The 21,869-nt window shown below is 53.8% G+C and overlaps 2 protein-coding genes across 2 annotated transcripts in view; both read right to left on the bottom strand.

Annotated features, from left to right (window-relative positions):
- Positions 1-9,135, bottom strand: part of CCL19 (chemokine (C-C motif) ligand 19) — a 22,272-nt gene extending 13,137 nt beyond the window's left edge. Inside the window, exons 1-3 of the mRNA XM_010019914.1 lie at positions 9,078-9,135; positions 7,938-8,061; positions 7,522-7,618 (exon numbers count right to left, since the gene is read on the bottom strand). Of these exons, the coding sequence (XP_010018216.1) occupies positions 7,522-7,618; positions 7,938-8,061; positions 9,078-9,135 (279 nt within the window). The remainder of the gene's footprint in view (positions 1-7,521; positions 7,619-7,937; positions 8,062-9,077) is intronic.
- Positions 9,136-17,069: 7,934 nt separating this feature from the next.
- On the bottom strand, positions 17,070-18,010 carry CCL21 (chemokine (C-C motif) ligand 21). The gene is made up of 3 exons (XM_010019912.1): positions 17,944-18,010; positions 17,348-17,468; positions 17,070-17,232 (listed from the first exon to the last, which is right to left on the bottom strand). Exons 1-3 carry the CDS (start codon positions 18,008-18,010, stop codon positions 17,070-17,072), a joined length of 351 nt encoding a protein of 116 aa, XP_010018214.1.
- Between the last annotated feature and the right edge of the window lie 3,859 nt (positions 18,011-21,869).

Below are 21,869 nucleotides of genomic sequence, written 5' to 3' on the forward strand. Positions count from 1 at the left end.
GTGAGCTTTAAGGTCCCTTCCAACCCAAACCATCCTATTCACTCTATTGAACAAAGCACAAAGATAAATTATAACAGTTATTCCTGCCAGGAGGGAAGGTGACAGGGCCTGGATGCAGTGGCAGCAAGTTGCAGGTCATGTACCCCTTGTCCTCATCCCACTAGGCGCAATGCAGCCTCTGTTTCTCCCCTTACCGCTGCACCAGCTGCCAAGTTGGGCTGGAGATCTGAGCACCTCTTGGCATGACTGACTCACAAATGGCTGTTTGTGGTGATTTTTTGCTTCAGTCGGCAGCAATATAGTTTTAAACACAGGTTCTACAAAATCTGAGCATGCCAGGAGATGCTAATTTTTGGAACAGGCCACCTGCACTGGATTTACTAGCAGCAGGGCTAGTAAAGAGTTTAGCTTGAAACCAGGCCAAGGTAGAGAGAGCTTCCTCCTACCACTCACTGTCATACTGCAAGATATCTACTTCTCCTGGTGTATGTGCTAAGATATGGGGCAGCTCAAACAGGGTAGAGCCTACCCTAAGTGAGAAGTGAAGAGCTGAGTGCCAGCATCTCCAGGAACTGCTGCCATGCCCAAGCTAATTGAATCATAGACTTGTAGAGTCATAGAATGGTTTGGGTTGAAAGGACCTTAAGGTTCATACAGCCCCAACCCCCTGCCATGGGCATGGATGCCTTCCACTAGAGCAGGCTGCTCTAAGTCCTGTCCAACCTGGCCTTGAACACTGCCAAGGATGAGGCAGCCACAGCTCCTCTGAGCAACCTCTTCCCCACAGCAAAGAGTCATTGCAGAGCATGGACACAGCCTTTGGAGACAACAGAGATCAATCTAGTGGACTTCAGCCCTGCTTTCATCGCAGGCAGGCAGTGAAACCCACAGCCCTGCAGGTTCCGACACTGGGAATTCCCTGTGGTATCTGGCCTTGGCAGGGACAGAGGAGAATGCTGGAGCATTGCACAGTAAGTGGGAAATGAAACCAAGCACTGTGAGAAGAGGGCAGTTCTGTAGCTGTAGCATACACAGGATGCTTCTGCTTTTGTACTTTGCAATACAGTGGCTGTCATCTGTCACTGCAAATGCTGACTGGTGCCTTCCTAAAAGCAATGTCAACTAGATAGAAGGTGGGAAGCTACAAGTTGCAGAGTCTTTCAAGGAAGGCACTTGATTTCTTCACCAAAGACCATCTCAGCAGCTCACAAGATTTCTGATAGTAAATGCTGATTTTCTGGAGCATCATTCCCCCCAGAGAGAGTAGAAAGTCATGGCTTGATAAGTTAAACAAGATTAAGGAATGTGCATGTAAACACAGTTGTGTATTTGTGGTGTGGGGACAGCCAGTGCTCATCCCACCAGAGAAGGGGTTTTCCCAGCCAGAACATCTGCAAGAAAGAAAATCTTTCTACTTTCTGTGGGAAACTGGAGAAGAGCAAGATGTGTTTGTGGAGGAGGCAGACCAAAGCTGCAGAGCCAAACAGCCCCAAGGCAAATCACACCTAGCACATCTGCAGGGACACAACACAGATGGCAAATCCCTCTGGACAGGCACAGAATAGCCACCACTGAAGCAAGAAGAGTCCAAGGAAACTGGGCAGAAACTGGGAAGCACTGGGCCAAGGAGGCCACAGGGTTAGATGTTTGCACCTGGTAGAGCTAAAAAAGGACCATAGGAAGAGCCTCTGATTGTGCCTGGCTTCTATAGCAATACTCTGTCTCTCTCTTTCTATCCCAGACCAGGAAAGAATTTTCATGATTTTGGGTTTAATGCATTCCAACCAGCCTTGGGCTTCACATCAACTTCTTAAATTCATGAGAAGCACCAAAATCTTCTCTTCTTTGTTGCTGCCTTTTCCTGGTCTTTAACCTATGGTTATCCCCCCCATCTGCTCCCAGGCAGAGCTAATGGAGCTCCCAGATCTTCATTAGTCCCCTCCAAGCCCCATCCCTTCAGTCTGAGCTGGCTGGTGTCACCTCACCTCAACCTGCTACAGACCGAGCTCTGTTTTGCCATGTAGACAAGCTGTTTTGCTGTGATTGCAGAGCAATTGAGGAAAGGATGGAGGTCAGGTTCTCCCCAACCTCCTGTCCAGAGGGCACACCACGGGGAGCAGAGAAAACACTATCTAGAGGTACAGGTAAGCAGGAACACAGGAGGGAGAGGTAGGGAGTGCCACAGAAATGTCACTAAACCTCTCACCACTTCCTGCAGGTTCATTGGGAGCGATGGGCAATGGGGAAGGTACTTTCCAGAGACTTCTGGCAGGAGGACAAGTCTCCTATCTGCTTGTCCTCCTGATTTTCTCTTTAATCTCCAGTTTTTACTGCTACTGTGCGTGGAGAGAAGATGGGTGCATCTGAGGGCAGAGACAATGAGTCCCCCCCCATCCCTTTCTGAAAGGTGCTTTGAGCCCTGGGATCTGGTCAAGGGTGTGCCTGGCTTACGGCTGAGCCTACACTGCAACGAGCTGTAGTACCGAAACTTGTTAAAGCACAGAGCTGGGCCCTGCATGGGCACAAGGGTTCGCATATCAGACAACTTCTGGGCTCAGTTTGGTTCCTGGGACTCAGGCCAGGAAGAGCACCCTGGTCTCATGCTCCAGTCCTGGCGATCAGACCATGGAGGTGCAGGATGGGCGATACCATGATGAAGAGTTCACCTGCAGGATGGCACCAGCTCCTTCTCAGAGCCCCACGGCCTGGCCAAGGGTCCTGGCATCTTCCCACAAGACAGATCTCAGCAGAAAGTGTCTGGACAAGCAGCACTGGTGATGACATGCTGGCAATGAGAGGGGAGCAAGCAGGGGCCTGAGAGGAGGAGAGATGCCAGACCTGGATTCTCTCCATTATCCACACACGTTTACTGCTCAGACAAGAGCAAACAGTGCAATGGCATGAGGCTAAATGGGCTGTTCATCACCTGGCTTCCCACCCTTCCAGACTGTCCATGTGTTCCATCTCCTCTCAAAACCCAGACAGGTCTCTGAGCCCCTGACAGCTAGGTCCAGCAGTGATGCTAAGGGAGGTGTGCCCATGGAAAGTAGCCTCTTGCCTTGGCACTAAATAGAGGAGATCACCAGCACAGGGGACAACCAGCTCTTGCACTGGCAAACATGCCCAATGCATGTTCGCAGCTCCCATGGACTCCTCTGCATCACGGAGCAATATGAAGAGGCCATAAAGGCTGCAGGAGGGGGAACAGTTTTAGCCCCTGCTGTGCTGCTCACCTTGACTATGGCTGCATGTGAGGCTCCAGGAGCAACAAACAGCACAAATGAGGGATGCTGGTGACAGAAAAAGCCCCCATACATCACCTCTTCGGAGTCAAGGGTCAAAACTGGTCCCAGTAAAGCACCTGGAAGGGGTATTATATTTCTCTTGCTGCAGAGAAGCAGGTGGCTGTTTTGCTGTGGTGGTCCTTGAATGAGTGGGAATGCCCATGCAGACCCTGAGACTGCAGCAGATTGTGTCTGCAGTGACTTGTGCCCTTTAAATGCAGCCTGGGGATCATCCAAGACAGGGACCAACAAGAAATCTAGAGAGGGGCTTTTGACAAGGACAGTTAGGGACAGGACAGGGGGAAATGTCTTTAAACTGAAAGAAGGAAGATTTAGATGAGACATTAGGAAGAAGTTCTTTATGCTGAGGGTCTGGCACAGGGTGCCTGGAGAAGCTGCTGCATCCCTGGCAGTGTTCAAGGCCAGGTTGGACACAGTGGCTTGGAGCAACCTGCTCTAGTGGAAGGTGTCCCTGCCCGTGGCAGGGCTTGGAACTGGGTGAGTTTTAAGGCCCCTTCCAACCCAAACCAGTCTGGAACTCTATGGCAGGTGAGAGAGGAATGCTTTCAAGATCTTGGCAGCCAGAGAGCAACCCAAATTGTACTCAATATTCTTGCACAGATGCAGCCTTTTCTTTCTTGCCCTGCTTTGTGCACAGTCACCAGGAAAGCAGCTCTTTTGTCAGCTCTCAGGGAAAGCTTTTCAGTTATAATTATTTATAATTGCACAACATGTGAAATACAGGTCCCAGGCATGGAAGAAAGACTGCAGGTGATTGCTCCAGAACACCTTACACCAAAGCGATCCCTGCATATCACCCTAGACCTACTGAGGGCATGGCTGGATCATACCACAGCAGATCCTGATGCTGCCCCACCACTCCCTAAGGATGCACTGGGGGTAGGTAAAGAGCAGGAAAAACACAGCTGGGGAGAGAAAAACAGGAGGGCTTGGAACACTTTATACTGAAACTAGCTCTTGGCTGGGACTTGAGGTTTTTGACATGGCAGTGACAGGCTGCTTTCTCTAAGGAAAGTGGCTGCTTCCCCCTGTAGAGATTGTTGACATTTGTATTAGAAAAACTCAGTCTGTAGTTTAGGAAACACTGAGCCCTGCTGGTTCTGACAGATTTCCAAGAATGGGGCTCTGAAACAGGGATAACTGCTGCCGGGCTGGGGGAGGGACAGACAGCTAGGACCATGTACCTGACCCAGGACACCAATCAGGGGTGAGGGCAGCCTGCTGCCAGAGCTGGGACCTGGATCACCATCCCCTTAAGAGCCACAGAAAACAAGGACCTGGCAGGGATCTGTGCTGAATGGCTGCATTCCTCTGAGGAGGGCACATTTACTGATCCCAGAAGAGATGGGTACAGCCATGCTCTTAGACATAGATTGGCCAAGCGACCCCACAAACTCTGATGGAAATTGATAAACCTGCTTCCAGCACCCAAGAGATGGTGCAAGCCCCTTCCCCTTCAGTTTCCGAAGGAACAAGACACAGCGCTCCTTGTCAGATTATCCTACAGACAAGGATCAACCTGATCAGCCCCAGGCTAAGCCCCTCCTGCAGCCCCTGCCATGCACACGGACCCACACCACCAGCAGCCCCAGTGCAGACCCACATGGAGCATCCTCCCCTTCCCCAGCCATTGCCCCTCACAGGTCACCGAGCGAGCAGCAGGAAAGTTTCTGCCCCAACAAGCACCAGTTATCCTCCTTTCCCACTCATGCTGTTTATCTTGGCCTCTTTTCTCATACCAGCCTTCTTCCTCTTCCTACTAAGGATTGTATTGCTGGGGCTGTCACTGTAGTTAATGAGCTGGGACAGAGCTGGTGCTCTGGGAAAGTCACACCAAGAGACAGCCGAGCCCAGGGCATTGCATGTGCACAGGTATCAGGGAGCAGGGTCCCAGAGCAGGGAACACATGAAAAAGAAATCCTAGCTAGCAACTAAGGGAGCCAGCAGACCAGGGGAGAAAAAGGGACCGGGTCAAGATTGCATTCGACAAATGTCAACAAAAGCCATCAGGTGCCTGGACATCCTCCGGCTTGGACAGCCCAACCACTTCACCACTGTGGATGCCATTGTGGTGGCAATGTCCCCCCGGCCTTCAGGAATAGTCTCTAGGTTGCCTCACTGCCAGCCTGTGCCCAGGCTTGTTGGCTGGCACCAAAACCAGGCCAGGGACAGTGAAAATGATTAATGATGTGGTCATCATGTGTGACACCATGGTCTCTGGGAGGAAAACAGTGCATGGCTGTTGGCTATGCAGATCCCACTCATCCACATTCAGCCCGTGATTCAGCTGAATAGAACAGCTTCACTCAAACACCACATGGATCATGCAAAAGGGCAGTGCCCAAGGGGACATTAGGCCACTTTGGGGCAGCAAGACCAAAGTTCAGGAGATTCAAGGCTCAGGAAGAAGGGGCTCAGGAGCCCCTCCATCCATGGATGTGCCCAAAAGAAGGTGTCTTCTCCTGCTTCCATTTTCCAAAAGCTCTTTCTCCTTGCCTGCACCCCAGATGCTAGCAAGCACTGAACTGCCAGGGCAATCCACACTGTGCCTCAGTTTCCCATCACTACAAGGACTAAAGACCTGTTCCTGAAGCTTTTCCTTCATGTCCCATGCCTCTGTGTGAGCTGAGAGCTCAGCCCAGCAGCTGTGCTGGTAGGACTGAAGTGTTTTGTGCTCAATGGTGCAATACTGGCACACTCTCTCCCACCCCATCTCTGCAATACAGTGCCCTGAAGACCTTCTCCAGCAGTCTGGACAAGCAGTACAGAGCAGAGCGCCTGCCACAGCGTGGTGCTAAGGTACTCCCAGGAGAGACTTGCAGCCCAGTTGCTGTAGGATGTGTCCTTCACCCTTATGAAAGCCCCTTTCCCCCTCCTTGCACCCCAGCACAGCCTCCTGCCACGCAGCATCGCAGGCAGTGCTGCCTGCATATCCCACGCTGGCCTTTGGGCTCAAACACGAGGCAGGTCAACTACCCACTGGCTTTTCTTTTTATTTAACAAAATCACAGCACAGTGAAAAAAAGAGGGAGAAGCATCAACTTACATCTGTAATTGTTGCATTGAAGAAATCTAGCAGCAAATACCTGTAGCATAAACACTGCTTGCTCACACCAGGCAGGGTGTGAACGTGGTGGCAGGCTGGAGGACCAAGGAGGAGGGCAATGTCCCTGAGGAGATCAGGGGCTGAGGGCAACATCACTGCCCACTCTGCCACCACCACATTACCCATGCAGGGAGGGCAAGAGGGGAAACAGTGCAGGGAAGTCAGGGCATGAGACTGCAAATGCATAGACCATGCTATCCCCTAGGGCATCTATGTCATGCCACAGTGCATGGCCAGTGAGGAACATCCCCATCTCGTCCCTCCATCCACACACTGTCCTGTCCTGGCAGCTCTTCCCAGGGAAGGAGAAGGGCTCAGGCTTGGGGCTGATGATGGAAACCAAAAGGATTAGACTAGTACTGGAGGTCCCAGCTGCCATGCTGAAGGGAAGGCTGAGACACCCCAAACTCATCTTGCAGAACAGTCCATCAAACAGCTTCCAGGCTGAGAAGGTGATGGAGCCTCTGGTCCAGCAGCCCTTGGCTCAGCCTCAGACAGGTTGCTGGGTTGCTGAGAAAGAGGGAAAAGGAGAGAGCAGGCAGGGCTCTGCCCAGCCCCACACACTGGCACAAGTCCTGAAGAGGGTTAGCTTGTGGCTGGACATGGAAGCAGGTTGGCTCTATTAGCTTCAGATTCACAGGTGGGAAACTGGCCCCACTCCGGGTGATGGGGCTGGCCATGGACTTCTTCAGAGCCTACTTGCCATGGTGTTTGGCCTGGGAAAGTGAAAAACCCAGCTGTGATGAGTGTGATCCTTGGGGCAGGAGCCTCCTCAGAGACTCTTCCCTGTGGATAGGGTTGTCACCAAGGGATGGATGACCTCCTGTGGCCAAGCCATGGCAGTGAGGACCTGGCAGGGCTTACAAAGCACCCACCAAACTCATCGCAAGCCCATGGCTGCATTTACTTGGGGTGGAAGAGGGGCTGTGAGAAGCCAAAATGGTCCCAGGAGGAGGGATGGAGACAGAGACAGAATGTCCATGCCTCAGGAGAGCATGTCCCAGCTCTTCCCAGCAGCCTAGTTACACTGGGGAAAAACCTGTCTGGTGGTGGATAAACCCACCCCCTGGGTTGCTCCTATTGCCGGCTGAGAATAGGGATGGCTCTTACCCTCCTGGAAAAGCTGGTATCTAGCTTCTCTTGGAGACGAAGCACCCATGGGGCTTGTGGGGGTGCACAGAGGCGCTTGCCCTTGGTGGTGATGAACCTGCCAGGTCCATAGGAAAAAAGACCAAGATGAGATGAGCAGAACACCCCAGGGATGCTCAAGCACAGCTCAAGCTCTCACCCACTGCCCTCCTCCATCTCTTCCCAAAGACTTTCTTCCCTGTCTTTTGTCCCAGTTTTTGCCCTCCCAGTAGGTCCTGGTGTGACTGAGCCTTTGATTTCCAGGGTCTCTTCCCTATTCCTTCAACCCCAAACCCAGCTCAACAAGTGTCCTCCTCCAACTCTGCTTTGCCTCCCTCCCTGCCTCCCCGCAGGGTCCATCCCTTGGTCATCACCACCCTGGGGCAGTTGTCTCTTACACAGCAGCTGGGATATCGCAGCCGTCCTGCACAAGCTGGAGCCGGTAATCCCGCACTATCCGACGTGGGATGGGAGTCTCCCTCGTCCGCAGGCAGCAGTCGAGGACATTGTTCCCACCGTGCACTGGAGGAGGAACACATTATGCAGGGTGTTTGGATGCACCTTCACCCAGCCATCCCAGAGGGTGAAGGGGCAGGACAGTGCCCTCTGCACATGCAGACATGAGCTTTATTGCTCCCACACCCCTTCACCTCTTTCAAACAGAAAGCAAAGGAGATGAGAAACAGCAGATTCATAGAAGACAACGCTTCTGTATGCCTGGGGGTCCCTCCCACAAGGCCAGTGCTAGCAGCAAGCAGGGCAGGAAAGGGGGCTTTATCTGTCTTCAGAATGCTGCAATACAGACACCCATTCCTAAGGGGCTGCAAATGACTTCAGCAGCAACCCCATCACCAGCCCACCCCACATGGATAAATCCTGTGACAGCTTGAGGGACCCAGCTGCCTGCATTTCACTGCAGGGTAGGGGACCTCCATCACCCTCCAAGCAAATGCTGTATTCACTGTTAATGCCCACTGAGGCTGACAGAGCCCAGGGGTGCCTGTAACCCCAGGCAGCAAGGTGTGGTGCAACAGCACAAGCTATCCAGACTCCCCAGCTCCCTATACCAGAGGCCTGGTATGACCCACCCAGACATCTGTGACCTGTGCAAACACCATGTCCAACACCAGCAGCCCCTCAAAGACGGGTTGTTTGCAAACACACACCTTCCCTTCTGCTCCCAAGACCTGCTGCTTGCCCCCAGGCTCCCCCCTGCCAGAGGATGCTCCCCTGGTGTGCTGGGGAGAAGGGGATCCTGTCCCAGTGTGCGTAAGCTGGGCTAGGGCACAGGGAGGCAGGATTGCTCCATAGCCTTTACCAAGCACAGCTTTCCAGCCTCAGTGCCCTGCAGGCTGCTGCCTGGACTTTGGGCAGGATAGAGTCCCTCTGAGACAGGTTACAAGCAGAGAATGCAGAGAGCTGCAGCAGAGCCCCCCAGGCATGGCTCCCTCTAGAATTCTGCTGGAAATGCAAAAGAGAGCAAGAAACCGAATCCTCTCCCTTCCACAGGAAAGCCAGGCTGAGAGGTTCCCTCTTACCACCCAGGATACATCCCAGCACCAGGAGACTGAGGCAGAGAAGCTGCAGCTTCTTCATTTTGCTGCTGAGTGTGGCAGTGGATGGGCTGGAGGCAATGGTGAGGTTCAGGCAGGAGAGGTGAGCTCTGCACTGCTGATGGTTTCTCCCTGCTGCCTATTTATCCTTCCAGCCCGTGGCTTTCACTTTCTTTTGGAGAAGAGGGGTGGGAAGTTGTGACAAGTCTTGCCACAGGCTGGATTTTAATCTTCAAGCAGTTCCCAAATATCCCGTCTACTTTCCCTGAAGCCAGCTGCTCTGTGGTCCCAGAGCCAAACACCCTCACTGCCGGCACACTGGCCACAGGGGCTGCAGCTCCAGGGTTCCTTTACCCTGTGAAAGCATCCCAGGGCTCTGGGCCAACACATGAGGTGCCTCATCTCATACAATTCCCAGTCCTAGACATCTCTGGGACATTCCCATTAGATATCGCACAGGCTCAACCCACTGATGCTGGGGGTAGAACTTGCTTCATCCCCAATTTTGGGATATATATTGGTACTGGGGTGATACCTGGCTCCCCCTGAGCTCCTCCATCTGGTTGCAGGAGCCTGTCTGGCTCCCTCTGCCCTTCCCAGTGCCTGGTAGGGGGGGCACATCCAAAGCTGATGGATGGAGGAGAACCCAGCCAGCATTCTCTGCTCCAGGACTGCGATCTCACACACCAAAAGACAACCTGGTTTCCAGTTGTCGCAGCAATGGGGCTCAGGGTGAAAGAGAGCTACAGAGCTTCCTGGAAACAGGTTTTCACAGCACAAGAGCAGAAATCTCTCACAGAGGCTGTGAGCACGGCGCAGGCAGCCAGCAGCTCACATGGGCGCTGCAGGGAGTGAACATCAGTGTTCCCACTGCAAACGTTCTCAGGAGTACAGGGATGGGGATGTTTATCCAGGGCGTGGTGACTCACAACCTGCCAGTGACACCTGCAGTGATGTTCCTTAAACAGCCTGCTTCAGCCCTGATACCTAACACTGTGGGATGCTGAGAGCAGTGGCGTTGTGCAGACCAGGGAAGGAATGGTCTCACTGCTGCCAGCAGCTGCCTCAAAGGGGTTTGGAGAGATGAGGGACACAGGCTCTTCTTGGAGGGCCTCAGGAACAGGATGAGAGGCAACAGCACCAGTTGCATCCGTAGAAATTCCCACTGATAGTAGGAAAAATGTTTCCCCACAAAGGAAAAGAAATCCTAGAGCAGCATCTCCATCCCTCCACCCTCCCCTTGCTCAAGATTTGTCATGTCCTGGCATCTCAGTGGAAAGCGTTGCACAGGTCTTCCATGGGGCCAAATATCTACCCGGGGACAAGACACAGGGCTGGGACCTGGGGACCTCAGTGGTCCCTCTGTACCTCTCAGCAGCAGAAGACAGCAAACTCTGCCCCTTCCCCACTGCACAGTAAGAAGCAAAAGGAGACTCTTGCCCTTTGGCCTTACCCATGGGCTGGTACCACTGGCCACAGTCCTCCATGCCTGCACTGGCACCAGCCTCATGCATAGGATCGTCTCCTCCATCGGGAAAGCATCACCCCCGGCAGTTCCTGTGCCCTGGCAAGCCAGGGCTGTGCTGCAGGGGTTAGGCAGAATGAGCAGCACAAACAGGATGTGCCAGATTAACTTCAATCAGCACCTGCCTTCTTAGAGCACTCACAAGCTATTAAAGAGAAATCTTGGCTGGCAGAAGGGGAATTTAGGTGGTGGAGGATTAGCATCAGTCATCAGCCCCAGTCTTCCTGGAGGTTTGTGGATGGAGGGTAGCTCAGAGACTGGTCTGCATTTGCTCTCCCTATGGTGCTGCCGAAACAATGCCATAGCAGGGAGAACCACAGCTCCTCGCTGCTGGTGGCCAAACCTCTAGGAGCAACTTGTCCCAACTCAGAGCCAGCTCCTCCCAAGAGCAAAAGAGGGGGGGTCTCAAAAGCAGAGCCCTGACTCACTGGCAATGGGTGCTGGGGTTGCTGTCCAATAGCAAACCCCCACCTCCCCACATGCTCTGTGGGTTTTGCAGCTACCAGAGCATGCCCAAGGGCTGGGAAGGGATGCTGAGGGTCTGTCCTGTGGGCTACTGGTCCCCACAGCAAGCTGGGGGTCCCCATCCACTTTTCTGGCACACAGGGCTCCCACCTGCTGCTGGTTTCCTTGTGGCTGCACACCAAAAGGAGCATGTCCAGTGTAAGGAATACATCCTTCTGGGGCTAAACCCTGCCAACACATGGGCAGCAAAGAGGGTTTGCCTCCTCCTGGCAGCTGTCTGGGTGCCAAGTGGGTGAAAGCACAGCTGCTCCCATCACCTCTGCTCCCCAGGAGAGGCACGGGAGCGTGAGGAATGGGGCTTTCCACTCTCATTGTGAAAGGGGAATGTGATGGGTTTCCCCCCTCCGCTGGGGTCAGTGGGATTTCTAAGAAGAGAGTGGTCATCTCTGAAGTTCACCCCTGTGGCATGCAGGGAGGTTGCCCCATCCCCCTCACACGGCTGAGCCTGGGGACCAGAGGAGACCATGCAGATGGGGAACAGGGGATGTTTCAGGATCCAGTCTTTTCAGAGGCACACGCAGGCAGGGAATTGTCATGGAATCTGGTACAATTTGGGAAGAGGGGAGAGCATTTTAGGCACTGACCCATTTAAGCCTCATACAGAACAATTTGGAAAGGCTGGAGATAGAGCCCTGAGGATACCACAGGCAGCGCAAAGCATTCCTGAGCACTCACCCCTGCAGAAGCCTTGATAATGCAGTTATTAATTAAAGTGAAAATGAGGGGAAGTGTGTGGGGGAGTCCCCATGGGAAATTGAACCCAACAAAATGTAAATGGGCCATGTGAGCATCACCTCTAGGCTCTCCTCATTGAGCACCAGCTTTCTGTCACCCTCATGGACACTTGCCATCAGTAGGATCCCCCAGAGCAACAGCTTCCCCACTGCCCTGTGGGCTCCAGCATGCTCCATGGGGTGCCTCGCAGTGCTCTGCTTTCCACCTCTGAGCTATGGAGCTGGAAAGGGCAAAGGGGGAATTTCGGCAACTTCCAGGCACAGCCATTCCCTGGGGCAGCATCTGGCCTGGCTGCATTCACCGCATTGGGAAATACTGGGAAGGCAGTGTCTGTTCAATTTCCTTGCAGCTCCCAGCATGAGGGAGTCTCCTGCATGGCTCCCATTGCAGTTCCAGTCCTGGTGCAGCACACGGACAGGGGCCACCACCAGCCCATGGGGCCCCAATAGCTGAGGGAACCAGGGAATCAGTTGATCTGATCTAAATGGAGTTAAGGGTTAAGAAAACAGAGCAAGTCATGCATTTGCCCAGAGGGAGCAAAGATGGTCCTGAGTATCTGGCTAAGAGGGATGCAGAAGGTGCCAATTCCTGCTCTGTTAGAGCCCATCTGTCCCTAACACTCATTGACTTCAATGTCACTGATGTTGAGGTCACCATCGGTGATGGGCAGCAGAGACAAGACCCTTCAGCTGGATCCCATTTGACCCCTTGAGGTGAGAACCCATCTCCCTGCCATGCACGTGTGTCTCAGCATCATCTTTGGGCTGCACAATTTCCCTGCCAAGTGCTTCCTGCAAATGTTCACACAGGATGTGTTGTGATGGCACCAGGACAGCAGTGTCCAGGTGGGATGCTCCCAGCCTTGGCTCCCTGCCATTACGCTGCCTGTCCTCCTCTCTGCAGCCTCTCATGGGTTTCAGGAAGGGATGGCTGGGGAACCAGTTGGAGACTGGTGCAACAAGCAGCCCATCAGCAATTTCCTTGCCATCTCCCCCGTGGCTTGGCAGGAAGGATGCCTGGCTAGGCTGCACATCAAACCCACCTGTGGACAGATAGAGCAGCAGATGGGGTAGACCAAAACCATTGGGGGCTGTTCTTTTTCACTGCTTTGTTGGCCCTTAGCCTGATGGTGGGCAGAGGAGGCTTTTGGTCTGGTGCAGCTCTGGGGCACAGCTCACGTTGACCCTGCCATGGGACATCATCAGGAGAGAGCAGATGCTCTTCTGCTGTGCATTGGAGACCTGCAGCCCAGGAGCAGGTCTGCAATCCCCAGCAGGGTGGGAGGGAAGCAGAGGGACCTGGTGCTCTGGGGAAGTGGAAGGAGAACTGGCAACATGAGGACACCCCAAAGTCAAGTGTCTCCAGCCAGCAAAACAGAGGATGGGGAAAGAGGCACTTGGGAGCTGTATGTGGACTGAGAAAAGAAAAGATTGAGAGGATGCTCTGGACTGGGGACATCTAGGTCAGGATGAATGCCAGCGATAGCCAGGACTGGGAAATACCTTGGGCAGGAAGGGTGGGAGTCCCTATTGCCCACCAGCCACTTCACCTCCTTTCAAGACCATGAGAGATCCCAGGAGGGCAGTGCTGGTGGAGAGAGCACCAAAAACTGCCTTGAAGCTTCAGATGGAAATTACAGCCCCTCTATCAACCACAGAGCCCCAGAATCGTCCCTTGGCACCCATGGGTCTGCTACAGCATCACCAGCTCCTGCTTCTCAGGAATGATGCAGGGCAATGGGATAGAGCCAGTGCCACATCTCCAGGTGAGCTGTGATGGAGCTCAGCCCGGCATTGCAGCCCAGCACACTCCGCTGCTGGCACAAGTCAATGGCTTAAGCTATCATTTGGCCTGGGTTCAACACTTAGAATCATAGACTTCCCTTTTCTTGGCTGCACTCAGTGGTTTCTCTCTTGCCTGGATACTTTCTGCTGTCGCTAAAGCCTTTCTGCTCCAGAGAGGCAGAGCTCTCCTAACCTTTTGCTCTGCTTGCCTTCCCTGTCTATGGGGGAGTCTATATACACTCTATGTGGGGCTGTACACCCTCTGTCCCAGCACATACTGTATCAACACTGCCTTATCTTTGAACATAGGGTGGAGCAGGAGGTTTGTGAATCCTCTCCAGTGTGAATCCTCCTCTGCTGCTTCACTGCGGCATCATCTCACAGCACCTTCTTTGCGTTGCTCGTCTCACTTGCGATCTGTGGATTCAGCTCCTCTTTAGGGAATGGATGGGTTTTGGCCTGTGCTGCATGCTCCAGATTCCAGCCCATCACCTCTTCCTTCAGCCTCTACAAGGAAATCTCCCCAGAGGTGTTTCCCTGGTGCCATCTCACCATGGCAGCAGCACTGCAGCCATCTGCTTCACCAGCAAGAGGCTCCCACTAACCCTGACACCTTGTTTTCCTTAAAAGCAGCATTCTGCAGTAAATCTGGAAGTGATGTGCAAACGCCCATGCATGTCCATGCTCATACATGCCTTCCTGAGCACAGCATAAACCCCAGCGCTCTCCTACAAACCCCGCTTTAAGGGTAAAGTTTAGGGTAAATTAGAGCACCCTCACGGACATGTCTTCTTAATCTCTTTTAGCCTAATGCCCACCTCTCATTTGAAGGTGAAAAAAACCACCGTTGTTTACATCTGCAGCCACAGAAACACCGAGATACATCTCACACACTGGGTCACTCCTGCCATCTGCTCCTGCTTTGCTGTTTGTGGTTGCAGACGTATTCTGCTATGCCTCATATCCAGGGGTGTTTTGCAATCATTCCCCAATGCCCTCACCCTGCACCAGCACAACAAGGCATCCTACAGAAGGCAGGGCCAGCCTTGCAGGGCTGAATGCAGTGCATCCCTGGACAATGCAGGGCTGCATCCAGCCCCATCTGACTCCCACCCTGCTGGAGTCAGTTCCCAGGCTCCCTGCATAGCCCCGGCCAGAGCACAGCCTCATTAATAACTTCGTTTAATTTTGTCTTTCCAAAGCATCTGGGAGCACAGAGTCCCTGCTTTGGGGAAGGACAGCTTCCACTGTGAGCAGATGCCATGTACAAAACCATTTTGTGCACCACCCCATCATGTTTGGGGGGTTTTCAGGCCCCCCACAGTAAGGGTGGCTGAGCAAACAGGATGGGTTCACACTGCTGGGCAGCACAACTGCATGAGATGGGATTTGCACATCCCTGTGCCAGCACTGCATCCCAGGGACACAGCATCCATGAGGATGCAGAAGCCAGGGCATGGGGGATGATGGTGTGAGGGGCAGGAAAGCAGCTCCCCCATGCAGCCCTTCCCAGCATGCCAAAACCCATCACAACAGAACGAGTGAGTTTGGTTGTAAATGATATGTTTTATTGCCTTACATCCTGTCCAAAATCCCATCTGGCACTCAGCCACTTGCTCCCACATGGAGGAGCAGGCAGCACAGAGACAACTCAGCTCCCATCCCATACGCAGGGCTGGTATCTTGGACTTCACAGTTTCTTTGCACAGCCTTACAATAATAGATGCAAATGCCTGCCTAATAAAGCAATCAAGCCAGATAAATGTGCTGGATAGAAACACTTGGTTACAAGCTTTACCCCAGCCAACACACAGCTTTTGCTGATACTGTTAAGCTCTGCAAATCCTATTATTGCAATTTAGGACTTAATAGACCTCAACTGACCAAAGTCCACGTCTCTGCAAGCAGATAGCACTGTAGCTGCTGTGCAGACCCTCCACTCGCTCTATCTCAGCACACTGGAGGGGGGTTGCAAGCACAGGGAGATGCCATTCACAGCCAGCCCTGCCTCAGGTGATTGTCCCCCCTTCTACTTGCAGTGTCACCCTATGGTGTCCTCGGGTTAGTGAGTTCCCATTTCACTAAAGCTTTGGGATAGAGCTGCTCTCAAATGGCTGCAGCCATGAATTTTGCAAAGTCTTCTATTCCATCTGCACAGCATGCAGTTTTCACCATGTGGGCTTTTCAGAGTTGGGAAGAAAGTATATGAGAGTTGTTTTTCCGGTTCTCTCCCCCTCCTCCCCCCACACCAGAAAAAACAAGTATTTGGCTTAATAACATCTGAATCTGACAGCAGCAAAACCAAGGGAGGTAAAAGGGTAAAATGCCACTAAAGTGAATAATTGGTTATGATTTCATTGCAATTTTGTACCTAGAAAGACTTAATAAAAATCAAAGGGACAAATCCTATTGTGCTCCAAACTACGCTTCAACAGTGCACTATAAAAGCCAGCAGGGAAAGCCTACAACAGCCCTGATGTACAGCCACACTGTCACCCCCGCTGTCCCCACCTTTTCCATCTCATCTGCTATTAACTACCCTGCAAGGAAGACCCCAGCAAGCTGCCCAAGCAGGACCATGGGGACATGGGACCTGCCGGCACCCCACAGCCCCGCAAGCCGAAAAGGAGCAAACAGGTAAGAGGGAAATTAGCAGCATCGATCATTTATTTGGTAGAAAAATAAGAGCAATTTTCCAGTAAAAGCCAGCTAGCAGCATAAAGGGTACCCCAGGAAGCACAAAGAGCCAGAAGTAGAGATTTCCAGGAAGACTGGATGAAAGCACAGTCTTTATAAATAGAAAAGTATAAAAACCACCCCCAAAAGGTCATAGGAAAAGCTGCCATCCTGTCAGGCTATAGAAATCCCCTCTGGTGGGAAGGCTGCCCCATTCCTCCTTGAGGCTCAGCTCCCACATGGGTCCAGGTCCCCACTGGCATGGCCATGGGGCGAGTGGGGACCTGGGTGCCCCTTGCTGCCAATCACTGGGGCAGGCTTGGCAGTGCCAAGGGGGCTGCAGAGAAGAGAAGAGAGAAGCCCCCTTGCCCAGCCCCATCCTTGCCCCAGGGCCAGCGGGCGAGTGGATGGTCCGTAGATGTCCATTGCCAGGTCGGTCATCAGTGGGGTAGGCATTCGTCCTAAGGAAGGCAAAGAGAGGGTCTCAGTGAGAGCACCCACCACAGCCAGGGGCCATTGCCTTGAATGATGTGCCTTGCCTGTCCCCGAGCATTGCCCTTGTCCCAGCAGCTCCAGAAAGAAACCTGATTCTAAGGCAAGCACAAGCAAGGCTCTGGCCCCAGGAGCTGAATGTCTACCTTCCCACCAGGATGGATCTGGGATGGAGAGCAGCACTCTAATCCCATCACTCCGCTGTTCCCCCTGCCCCTCACCTACCTTTTCAGGCCTGACTTAGACCTGCTGCTGCTTTTGACGCTTGAGTCTGTCCCGGTAACGTGGGGGCTGTCCCTTCTTCTTGTCCTTCCTGACTCTCTTGTCCAGGTTCTTCATCACCTTCTGGACATCAGGGTCAGTGGGAGAGGCACAGATTTTCTTGTTCTTCTTGCTGGTAAACCTGAGGGCAGGGGCAGAAAGGTTTGCTGGGTGTGGGCAAGGGGAGAACAGGGGATGGGAGAGTTTGGCTGGAGCCAAACTGCTTTGAATGGTCCCGACTGTAGCAGGGTACTTACACAACAGCACGCAGCAGACATCCTGACTCAGGTCCTTGGAGGGTGTAGGAAGTCATCCAGTTGCTGGGGATGGATTTCTGGCTGTACTTCAAGCAGCAGTCCATGCCCGAGTTGCCAATGCCTGTGGGAGTGTGGGATTTTGGACCCTCATGAAGCCAGGGCAACTTTCTACCCCCAAGGGAGCACAGTACAGCCGAGGTACGGCACAAGGTGACTTCCTTGGTGTCATTCATGGGGGACATGCTGGAGCAGCACATGAGGGTGGGAGCTCTCAATCCCAGTGCCCAAATGCAGGTTGGACCCTACCCTGTGAATACATGACACCCATTTCAGAGGGGAAACCGAGGCAGGGACGAGCCTCATTGGAGAGGGACCAAACCTTAGTCTCCTGCCTGTGCTGTTGCCCCACCAGCCACATGCACACACACACACTGCCAAACCAATTCCACGCACCACTGCACATACACACACCTTACACCACAAACCACACACCCGCAGCCATGCACACAAACGCGGGCAAACACACCCCATGTGCTGCAACACCACCTCCCAGCACCCTGCAAGCACCCGTATCCCCAGGGCTTGGTGCCCCTCACCTTGAGCCTGGGTGATGAAGAGGGTCACAGTCAGCAGAAGCAGCGGCAGGAGGAGGCGCAGAGCCATGTCAAGTGCTGAGCAGTGCAAGGAAGGAGAGCAGGACACGCACTGCTGCCTAGTGCCGGGGCTGCTCCTATTTATCTTGGACGCTCTGCTTTCATTTTCGGCCAGCCTGGCAGTCAGCCCACCAGCTGGCCGAGGGATGGGTGATGGAGAAGAGGGAGGGTGGGGGATTCCTGTAAGCCACAAGTCCTCCCCTTTTAGGATGTGTCCTGTCTTGTTCCCAGCTACCCATCAGGGCCTGGGGTACCAGGTTGGGGGCACACCGGAGACGCGGCCCCCACCACGGTTAGATGGGTTTGTAGGCTCCTGTTTCTTCTACCTGGTCTCTCAACCTGCCGCTACCTGCTCTCGGAGGGTTGGGTGTTGGTGCTTACCTGTTTGTTCCCAGGACAGGAACCTTGGAGGGCAGCCAAGCTGTTAGAGATACCAAGAAGTCAATCTGTTTTGATCCCCCACCTCATGCTTTGCTCCCAAGCCGTCCCACACAGGTGAGAAGGGGCTCAGGGTGACCCCATATTGCAGCCCCCCATCCCTGTCTGGCTCTCTGGGATCTTCCCAAATACCTGAACACATGTGTAGGGCTGAGGTGTGCAAGGGCCAGACTGCACGTGGAACTGGGGGAAATAGCACAGATCACCATACTTCGGTGCTGATACCCAGTACTGGGGAGCTGAAGGTGAGTGGCAATGCTGAGCAGGAATAAAGATGCAAACTTCCACTGTGGGCATGGTGAAGAGTGACCCTGTGCTGATGGACAGGTTGGGCATGGCTGGCAAGATAGGGGGTATGCAGAAGTAGACCCAGGGGAGCTGAACAGAGCACCTCTATGGTGGCCAAGGCCGCCGAAAGAGATGGCACATGGCTGGACCAAGCCCTGGAACACTGGTCCTGCTCTGAGGAGGGGGTGGCCAGAGACATTCATGACATGGTCTAGAGACCAGGGGTGGAGGTTTCACAACTGCTTTGGACAACCTGTTCCAGTGCTTGCAATGTTCTCATGTTGAAAACATTTTTTTCACTATTTAAAGGGAGGTTCCTTTGATGCATCCGGTGCCGCTGTCTCTCACCCTGCCCTAGGGCCCCTCTGAGAAGAAGCAGATCTTGGCATCTCTCCAGCCCCCTAGTGAGGAGCCCCTTTGCCATTCCATCCCCAGTCCCACCACCCCACCATTAGCATCCCCCTCTTCACCCTCCTTAGCCTGCAGCTCCTTGGCCAGCCCCGGTCCCGCTGCCTGTCCCAGCTGTGTCCTGGGAACCCCAGTGGGGTGCAGAGCCCCAACAGGGTCTACCCAGTGTTCATGGGGGCCAAGCCCCTTCCCAGGCCCCAAGACTGGGGTTGCAGCCGCAGAATTTCTCACCATTTCCTGATAAGGACCCTCATAAATGGTTATCAAGGGCAATGAATAACCCAGGAGAAGAACAAAGTCCCAGAGATTAGAGAGCAGAGCTGTGATAAAATGCTCATGCTCTTGCCCCCCCCCCTTAGCAGGGAGGGGGCAAGAGCATGGTATCATGGCAAGAGCTGGAATCATTGCTGCCTTTCTCGGGGACAAGTTGGGTGCATGGGAATCCAGGGCTGCACTCCTGGGGCTTCCTCCATCACTTGTGCAGAAGAGAAAGGGAGCTCCATGCCGGGGGTACCCCTGTGCCCATGTAGGAGGAGGCAGCTCCCCACACACTGCTGCAGCACTGAGGATGGCGTGGCCTCGGGCAGCAGCCCCTGGGGCATGTGGACAGGCACTGGCCATGGGCAGCAGTGGGTGCATCTCCCCAGGGTGCCCGGCAGCATGGGGAACTGGTCCTGGAGTAGCCTGTGTGCTGTCATGCATCCCTCCAACCCCGAAGCACCGATGGCATCAGGACAGGGCAGGAAAAGAAGACCCATATTGGCACTTAACGTCTTTCTTGTGCAATCCTTTTCTGTGCAAACTCCCCAGGCAGTAGTGCTGAGTACCTGGATGAACCCTCACTTCTGGCATGGCTAGAATAGTCTGGAGAAGCTGGGAGAGTACTGATTCCAGTCAGGTCTCCCCAGAGCCTATGTGATATCAAGATGAGTGATGTGGAGGAAGGGGACACATGTACAGGTTGTCCCCAGCACACACCAGTGCAGCCTAGGGCTCCCTCTGCTCCCAAAGGAGACCAGGAGATCTCCCAGACCCCTTCCTTGCCCGTTCCCAGCCCTGGAAAGTCCCTGGCTCTCTGAGTGTTTTCAAGACACCGCAGCAGCATCTCTGGCCAGGGGCCAACCCCAAACACGGTCTGAGCTGCTAAGTAGGGTCAGGGCACGCGTTCCCTTCACAGGCATCACTCTTTGGCAGCTATCCGGTTGCTGTGATCTCTAACCCTGAAGAAAGCAGATGGCTGAACAGACCCTCACTCCGTTCCTTCCAGGGAAGGTGGATTGGAAAGGACCCAAAAAGGAATGAACTGATGGCAGGGGCACTTGGCCATTTCTCTGGCTAAGCAACGCAGGTGTACCTGCATGCCTGAGCACAGGGACCCATGGAAAACAGCCTGGGGGTCTGTAACCCATCTCCCCTCCTGCTCCCCTTCCCTCAGAGTCCCCAGTTCACTCCTTGCTCTGTCTCCCCAGCTCAGGGAGCAACCAGGGAGCTTCTAGCAACGAGAGAGGGATGAGCATCACTGTTTGCATGGGGATCGCAGGACAGACCCAGCTTCTGGGATACAGAGGAGCTGCCAGGGATTGGAGGCAAGGCTTTTTAGGGCAGCCTCCAGCAGCTGCTCCGAACAGGGACGATTTCTTGCACGTACCCACATAAACCCTCTTCTCACCCACTTGGGCTCCTGCAGGCACCAGCCTTTTCCTAGAGCTCAGAGGTGCAGGATGGAGGCAGACACAGGGAAGGGAACATAACCAGGCAGGGTGCTCCTCTGCAGTGTCTCAGATACAGGGAATCCCTTTTCAGCCCCAGGGTTTGTGTCAGAGCCCGTACAGAGCTTTTGCTTCATGCAATGGTGCTTACATCTACGCCCATGTTCAGGCAGCCCAGCTCCAGCCTTCTGTGCATCCCTATGTTATAGAGAGACATGCGGATCGTAGGAAGAGGAGAGGGTGTCCTTGACAGACACTACAGTGTCCCTGCACACCCAGTGTGCAAAAACAGTGGGTCACCAAACTGCCTTGCTTCTGAGCTTTTCCCAAGCAGTGAAACCACCATGGCAGCTTGTACTCAAGCCTCCATCCCAAATGCTTCTTACGTTTGTACCCTGCACCCCAGCACCAGAGCCTGGAGTTCACCTACGTATTACTTCCCTGGCTTCCAGCATCACCGTTTCCTGTCATCTCACCATGTAACGCCAGGAGATTCTCTCTCCTGATCCCTCAAGCTCTTTGCTTACCCACACTTAGGCTCTCCCTCAGCCCTGCAAAAGCCCCCAGTTCTGTCACGCTTAACCAGGCAGCAGGGTCTGCTCCCTGGGTGTCTCAGGGATTGAGGCAGAGGCTCATCGGGTACATGCATGGACCGAAGGCATCAAGGGGAGCCAATGAGAGGGACAGGGAATTTCCAAATCCTTCTGGATGCTGCCTCCAAGATAAAGTCACAGCTAACAGGAACAGGGTCGCGCAGCTCAGCTCAACCCACTGACCAGCAAATTCCTTCCTGCAGAGGCCATGATCCCCAGGACCCAGTCAGAGGTAGTTTGTAAAGCCCAGCATGGAAAAACCCCATGGCTGGGAAGGGGAGCGGGCTGCCCGCCAGGCACACTGTATAGAAGCACCATATAGTGAAACGGACCTTGGGAAGCAGGAAGGAGTTGCTGGAAGCCAGCCGCACACGAGCCGAGCAGGCTCCCTGCTGGCTGCCGCGCTGTCCGCCGGCGTTTGGTGAGCCCGGTG

The sequence above is a fragment of the Nestor notabilis genome, unplaced genomic scaffold (assembly GCF_000696875.1).
Source record: "Nestor notabilis isolate BGI_N333 unplaced genomic scaffold, ASM69687v1 scaffold5518, whole genome shotgun sequence".
NCBI classification, from domain to species: domain Eukaryota; kingdom Metazoa; phylum Chordata; class Aves; order Psittaciformes; family Psittacidae; genus Nestor; species Nestor notabilis.

Coding starts and splice junctions, on each gene's coding strand:
- CCL21 (XM_010019912.1), bottom strand. CDS start 18,010: ATGGCTCTGCGCCTCCTCCTGCCGCTGCTTCTGCTGACTGTGACCCTC. Junction 17,469..17,943: donor CTTCATCACCCAGGCTCAAG/GTGAGGGGCACC, acceptor ACACTCCCACAG/GCATTGGCAACTCGGGCATG. Junction 17,233..17,347: donor TGTCTGCTGCGTGCTGTTGT/GTAAGTACCCTG, acceptor CCCTGCCCTCAG/GTTTACCAGCAAGAAGAACA.